The sequence below is a fragment of the Primulina eburnea genome, chromosome 1 (assembly GCF_022965805.1).
Source record: "Primulina eburnea isolate SZY01 chromosome 1, ASM2296580v1, whole genome shotgun sequence".
Lineage (NCBI taxonomy): Eukaryota > Viridiplantae > Streptophyta > Magnoliopsida > Lamiales > Gesneriaceae > Primulina > Primulina eburnea.
In genome coordinates, this window is record NC_133101.1 from 10,131,351 (window position 1) to 10,139,147 (window position 7,797).

Sequence of the window (7,797 nt, forward strand, 5' to 3'; positions counted from 1 at the left end):
AATCAATTGTTTTTTATGTGACGATAGTACTCGTAGTCATTATCTTTTGATGAGCATTGAGTAAATCTTTTGGCTAATTTAATATATGGTAAATCGCGCTAGCGAGTTAAACTATAGTTGACAAATTATGTACGATAGGACCGTCAGAAAAAGTTTTTGTAAGAAAAATCAAAATCGAAATCGTAATCAGTATTAATCATTCACTTACACTATTTACTCGAACAGATAACTAAGCATAGAATGAATTGTTATTTTGTCCTTCAAAATCAGAATGTTTGTGAACTTTCCGGGGAAAAAAGGGAAGAAAGAAAAGTGTGTGAACCAAAGCCCAAACCTTAAAATCTTAAAAAACAATCAAACATGGGCTCAAATAAGAACGACAAACTTCGTTACATGAGGTCGAAAAAGCTACAGCCCAGATTGTCGATGCAAAATAATTTATTTAGATAATACAAAATTTAAGAAATATGAAGTCCCCCTAGCTTCATTCAGGAAAAAAGAAGAAGATATCTTACAAGTTATAATATGAATTGTTTAGGGCTACATTCAAGGGGCTTGAAAATTATTAGTTTTGCAATGACATAGTTTAATGAGAAAACATCAAAGATAAACTAAAAATATATTGGATATAAACAATAATTTTAAATTATCGAATTTGTTTTATTACCAAATACACATACATTCGATAAAATCGAATACAAATTCAATTCCATCAATTCAATCAACTATTCTCGTATAAACCGAATTATAAATTATTATCATCATGCATGCATTTTTTTTAAAAAAAATAAAGATAGATAGAGAAATTGACGTTCATTGAATTTCGTTACTTCAAAGTTTTCATTGAGAAATTGAGATCCACAAGACAATATACATGATATCAATGCCGGTGCATCATAAACTATATTTTTTAAATATGATTCAATTGATCAGAAGATCTCTAATTTCAAGATGGCTTATTACATTTATGAATGCTTAGAATACATCGACTCCCATGAGATATCCGTTGATATGCAAGATGTTTGTGTCATCGTTTTCTCGCATCCTAGACCGTACAACACCAGTTTGGCATTGTTCTTATCGGATTGATGAACACATAATAGCCTACCAGTTTGGTTGATATGAGATATGACGATCTAATTTTATTTTGTTAGGGTCGTTGAGCCCTCGAGGAGATGGTGTCTTCCTCATGCGGTCGATAAATATTCTGGATGAATCAAATAGATGAAATATATATATATATATTTGGTTGTGTATCAAAAGTGTGAGAAATAAAAAAGAATAATATATAGTATAGTATACGACAAAATAAATGCCGTTTGTAATAAACCATTGGCATGCACGTACCATCATTTCCTTAGCTTGGAATGACATTTAATTTTTTTTATATAGATGAATTGTCCAGCGGAAATTTCGGCCCGAGTTGGTACTATGTCATCACTATTTTTTTTTTTTTTTGAAATAAGTCGCATATGTCCATTAAATCATTTCCAAAGAGTCTGCCAATACAATATTCATAAAAATTGATGAAAACATACAATTAAACAATTCCCCAATAACATCATTCTTAATAGCTTCCTATGCTAGATGATGAGCTGCTTTGTTTGACGATCTTCTCGCATGTCGAAGTGATATAAACTCTGAAGAGTCCAAACAAGATCTGATTTCTGTAATGATCCACCCATCTGAGCCACGATCTTCACCAGGTTTAGTTACTGCCTGAACCGTCTGGATTGAATTTGAAAAAATGCAAACATTCCTGAAACTATTACGTCGACAAAAGTCTATTCCTTCTCGAATAGCCATCAATTCCGCCCCCTTCACTGAACTCGAAGGTCTAATAAGGCAAGCTTTTGCTCAGAGACGGATTGATATAAGGGCAGTACCATTTTCAAAAATTTAGCGACGGTTTTTCAAACCGTCGCTAATATTTGCGACGGTTTGTACAACCGTCGCCGATGGGGATCGGCGACTGTTTTAATTATACCGTCGCTACTAGCGACGGTTTATTCAAATGTGAATAAAAACAGTCGCTATTAGCGACGGTTTTTCAAAAAACAGTCGCTAATGGCGACGGTTGTTTCAAAAACCGTCGGACATCCGTCCAATCAAGTCCGCACCATTTATAAGGATGAGACCAAATACATTTTATTCTTGTTTAAGATTATAACTTGAACTATTTGAAAATGGAACATCAATCACATTTTATTCTTGTTTAAGATTATAACTTGAACTATTTGAAAATGGAACATCAATCTGCTGCAAAGAAAAGAAAAACATTGATATCTTCTTTCTTTAAGAAGAGAGATCGTCAAGCTAGTGAAGATACTTCAATTCCTACGGTCCTTACAATGCAACATCAATCCAGTGAAAGTCTTCTATTTCCCAATATCCAAATTCCTTCATGTTCCTCTCCTAGAGACGATCATCAGTCTTCGTCTACTTTTATTGAACGAGATCCGGGAAAAAGAAAACAGATATGTGAATATCATGTTAATGTACGAGATGAGATAAGACGTTCATATCTAAATATGGGGCCTTATCAACCAGATATGTTGGAGTATCCAGGTACGAAATTTGGAAGCCAGAATCGTCGTTTTCAGAAAAAATGGTTTCAGAAATTTTATTGGTTGGAGTATTCGCCTTCAACAAATAAGGCATATTGTTTCTATTGCTTTCTTTTCCTGAATGATGTTAATTCATCTAATATCTCGGCATTGGTCAATGAAGGATTTGACAATTGGAAAAGGGTAAACCAAGGAAAAACATGTGCTTTTCTTTCCCATATTGGTTCTGCAGCTTCTTCACCTCATACTATGTGTGAGAGAAGGGCTGAAAATTTGATGAGGCCCTCACAACATATTGATAAAGTGATGCATGCACAATCTAAAGAGGAAAAAGAGAAAAATCGTCTGCGTTTGAGCACCTCAATTGTAGCTGTTCGTTGGCTAGCACTTCAAGGTTGTGCTTTTAGAGGTAACGATGAATCTCTATCTTCATCTAATCGTGGAAATTTTCTTGAATTGGTGAAGGCTTTTGCAAAAATGAATATAGAAATTGATGAAGTTGTGCTTGAGAATGCTCCAAAAAATGCCCAATATATCGCTCCAGAAATTCAGAAAGAGATTTTACATATTATGGCCAATAGAGTACGAAAGATGGTTCGTGAAGAAGTTGGAGATAAATACTTTTGTATTCTTGTTGATGAAGCCCGAGATATATCTAAACGAGAGCAAATGGCCATTATATTGAGGTTTGTGAACAATCATGGGATTTTGACAGAAAGATTTTTTGCCATCAAAAGTGTTAGTGACACTACCTCAATGAATTTGAAAAATGAGATATCAAATGTTCTTGTTCAGCATGATCTCCATGTTAAGAAAATCAGAGGCCAAGGGATATGATGGTGCTAGCAATATGCGTGGAGCCTGGAATGGACTTCAAGCATTATTTCTCAAAGATTGTCCCTATGCATACTATGTCCACTGTTTTGCACATCGTTTACAACTGACATTGGTTTCTGCAGCTAAGGATGTTAGTGTTATTTGGGAATTCTTTTCTCATTTGGACAATATTGTTAATATTGTCACTTCTTCTACTAAGCGCATTGCTGAATTACATACTGCACAAAGAAATGAAATTGAGTATATGTTGTCAATTGGAGAACGTGATTCTGGAAGTGGTGCAAACCAGATTGGTAATTTGCAACGAGCAGGAGCTACTCGTTGGAGTTCTCACTATAATTCGGTAAAAAGCTTGATAGGTATGTACACTGCAACTTGCAAAGTTTTTGAAGTTCTCAGTGATCATTCTCCAAATGGAAGAGCTAAGGCTGAAGTTCGGGGGATTTACAGAAACATGGCAAGCTTTGAATTTGTGTTTATTTTGCACTTAATGCATAAAATTATGAGAACAACAGATACTCTTTGTCAAATTCTTCAAAAAAAATCTCAAGACATTTTGACTGCTATCACATTTGTCACTACTACCAAAACTTGCCTTCAAGAATTTAGAGAATGTGGGTGGAATGAATTTCTTCAGGAAGTTAAAGTTTTTTGCTCAAGAAATGAAATTGATGTGCCTGATCTTGATTGTCTATATAAGATTGGACGTTCCTGTCGGCAAACTACAATAGAACATCATTACCACTTTGATGTTTTTAATGCAGCAATAGATTTCATTTTGATGGAGTTAAATACTCGGTTCAATGAGTCATCGGTGGAACTTCTTTCTCTTAGTACAACTTTAGATCCTAAAAATTCATTTGACTCATTTAACAGTGATGATATTTGCAAGCTTGCGAAGAAGTTTTATCCTGGAGATTTCACAAATCAAGAAATTGTTACTTTGGAGTATGAATTGATACATTATAAACTTGATGTGATGCAGAATTTAAAGGTTTCTACACTTGTTGAGTTGTGTCAGCAATTGACCGAGAGTGGACGGTCAAGTGTTTATGTTATGTTGACTAGATTGATTCATCTTGTTTTGACATTACCTGTGTCTACTGCCACTACTGAGCGAGCTTTTTCAGCAATGAAGCATGTGAAGACGGCACTTCGCAATAAAATGGAGGATGACTTTCTTGCCGATTGTTTGACACTCTATATTGAACGAGATTTAGCTAAACATATTGATGTAAATTCTATTATTGATGAATTTTATGTTTTAAAATCTCGTAGGACACAACTTTGTTGAACGATATAATGTATTTTTTTTAATAATATATAACTTATCATATTGAGTTCAAGCCCCCCTCAACTTTTATTCCTGGATCCGTCCCTGCTTTTGCTCCCACGACACCCCCAGCCGAATTCCGTAAAACCACCCCAACACTGAATTTATTCCTGATTTCACAACAACCAGCATCAACATCCAATCGCAACTGATTTGGTAACGGTGGATGCCACACATGGTCTGGAGCCAAGGATCCATCCAACTGCGAATACCTATCCAATATACTATGTCATCACTATTAAAATGTCTTTTGTGTTAAATTTTTTAAATAATTTTATTGAGAAGACTTATTTTGACTCATTATGTTAATAGGAAGATTTAGATATAAGTTGATCAATATCTAACGTCTGTGACACATAATTTTGGAAGCCAACAGAAAATATGGGGATGAGTTGGTTAAGGTAAGTTTGTTAACATAATTGCCTTCTTCTCCTTCGTTGATATTCTCTGAAAACAGAGAAAAAAAAGTTTCATCCATTCTTCTTTCTTCTCTTTAAGATTCTTGAGTCCATAACTAGGAAGCAAGGGAGACAGAACACTCCATATACAAACTTGACATATATATATATATATATATATATATATATATATATATATGTGTGTGTGTGTGTGTGTGTGTGTGTGTGTGTGTGTGAATAGATTTGTATTGAGAGCTCGGTGGTGTGGCTTAGTGAGAATTGTAATCCTGAATAACTCACTTGTTTAGTAGATTCAATTGAGTATTTCCAGATCTTTGGATGTAAGATCGATCTCAATCCGAACGAAGTGAATTCGTGTCATTGTGTTCTATTATTTTCTGCAATTTCGTTTGAGTTTTCTAGTTAATCTCAACATTTGTTTTATTATCTCGATATAAAAAGAGATTAGTTTTTATATATATAAAAAAATTGATAGGATCAGTTTTGACACCAGCAAACGTGTTTCAAACATAATATTCTCAGAGAGCTGCAATAGAGCGTTTTTAAGAATGAATACACTGATACATTAAATCGGGTTTGATTTTTATACCAAGCGAAAAATATTCGAAATAATCCTTCGTTAAGAAAGCTGATTAGTTTAAAGCTTTTAGCTTGTGTAAACTGAATAACTGAAATAAAAGAGATCAGTTCGATCTTGTATCACTTTAGTTATGGTGAGAACTGAACTGATATTAGCTCAACTGATCAAATCAGTTTCAAAGCAATAGTTATACAGTTAAAGACACGAGATATGTTTATGGATGTTCGGAGACTTTAACTGCTCCTACGTCACCCTTCTACCTCGAGAGTAAGATACACTGACAGATTGAAGGCCGCACCTCTTAGTCAGCACATTGTTTAACGTCTCACATGCAAAGACTACATACAAAAGTTTAACTTCTTTGTGCAAGACTCACTCAACTGAATTTATCTTTATCTATTTGTGTGTGATAGTGTGTACGTGTGTAAGAACTGATATATAAATACAACACGAAGGTGTTCTTACACACTGAATGAATTGTGCTTCTAATCTAAGCTGATAATACTATGAAGTGTTCCCTCAAATCTGGGATAGCTGCTTCTTATAAGCTGATATATTTATATATATATATATATATATATATATATATATATATATATATATATATATATATATATATATATAGGGGCAATGTAATCGTATATCAAGACTCATCAAGTATGTTGGTTACAGTTTGAATCAGTTCCTCAAAATTTGTGTCTTATACTTTCTGACAGCCATTTTGGAACGTATTGACTTTAAGCTTTGCTGCAACATTCTTTATTGTTCTTTGATCGGACCGTTGTTGTTACCAGTGTTTTTATAACCGGACCGTTAATCGAACCGGTCAAGCCTTAAAAAATGGTTCAACCAGTTCAACCGGTTCAACCGAACGGTCAAACCGGATCAATAAAATTAATATTTTATTTATTTTATATAATAAATAAAATAGTAAAATATTGATTATTTATGTTTTTATAGTTTTTACTTAATTTTTAAGATGAAAATTACAACAAATATCCAAATAAACACCATTTTTCCGGTTTTTCCGGGTTTTTACCGATTTCTGGTTTCCGATTTTTCCGGTTTTTTCCGGTTTAACCGGATTTTAACCAGGTTTTTTCGGTTAAACCGGTCTTCCGGTTTTTTCCTTATCTCCGGACCGGTCTGGAGGCCGGTTCGCGGTTGAACCGGTCCGACCGGCCGGTCCAGTCCGATTTTGAAAACAGTGGTTGTTACCCTTACACAAAGCTGGAATCTTGCTACGATATGCAAACTGGTCTGCTTCAAACTAGTGCTCTGATTTGGTTAGCTAAACCGGTGCTTCGAACTGGTCTACGGTTGGTCATTTGACTGGTCTAGAACTGGTTCTCCAAATTAGCCAGCAACTAGTCTTCGAACTGGTATAGTGAAACCAGTTGACTCATCAGCTGAACTGATTTCACTGATTCAGTGTAACTTGTCAGCTGGGCTTTTCATCAGTTGAACTCCTCATCATCTGACCGGCTTCAGAAGGTCTTCTGCTGAACCACCTATAATTTGAACAATCAGTGGAACTGGTCTTTGATATATCAATTGGACTGGTTCAGTTTTGTCGATCAGTTGGACTGGTTCAGTTTGCGTCTCAATAGCTTCATTTTTTGCTCGGTAACTGATCACTTCGAAATCTGATCAGTTTCAGTTTTTTGCGCACTTAGGTAAACTCGTTAAAAACAAAATAACAAATTTTTTTAACATCAAAATCAAGATTGTGAACATGAAATGTTCCAACAAATTTCGTAAAAAAAATTATGTTAAAAAATAAAATAAATGTAAATTAGTGTTATATTTAATAATAAATATTATAATTTTAAAATTATTAATTACATTATTTTTAGAAAATACTAAAAATAAATTTATTCCAGAAATTTAAATTTATGATGACATATACAATAATTACGAACTATAATATAAATTTTTCCCTATTAATTAAATAATATAAATAAAAACATTTATTTGAAGAGAAAAATTGTCTTAAAACCCGCTATAATATATTTTTGAAGAAAAAGTACTAACAATGTGTTATGTGACTTAAAAAATGTT

The 7,797-nt window shown here is 33.8% G+C and overlaps 1 protein-coding gene across 1 annotated transcript; it reads left to right on the plus strand.

Moving 5' to 3' along the window:
• The first annotated feature begins 2,531 nt into the window (after nucleotides 1-2,531).
• LOC140803751 (uncharacterized) lies at nucleotides 2,532-7,068 on the plus strand. The gene is made up of 3 exons (XM_073159636.1): nucleotides 2,532-3,253; nucleotides 3,363-3,861; nucleotides 6,832-7,068. Exons 1-3 carry the CDS (start codon nucleotides 2,532-2,534, stop codon nucleotides 7,066-7,068), a joined length of 1,458 nt encoding a protein of 485 aa, XP_073015737.1.
• The last annotated feature ends 729 nt before the right edge of the window (nucleotides 7,069-7,797 follow it).

What these genes read in the sequence shown, in the direction of transcription:
- LOC140803751 (XM_073159636.1), top strand. Translation starts at nt 2,532, where the DNA reads ATGGGGCCTTATCAACCAGATATGTTGGAGTATCCAGGTACGAAATTT. An exon ending in CAAATGGCCATTATATTGAG is followed by an intron (nt 3,254 to 3,362) that starts GTTTGTGAACAA and finishes GTTCTTGTTCAG; the next exon opens with CATGATCTCCATGTTAAGAA. An exon ending in GGGGGATTTACAGAAACATG is followed by an intron (nt 3,862 to 6,831) that starts GCAAGCTTTGAA and finishes GATTTTAACCAG; the next exon opens with GTTTTTTCGGTTAAACCGGT.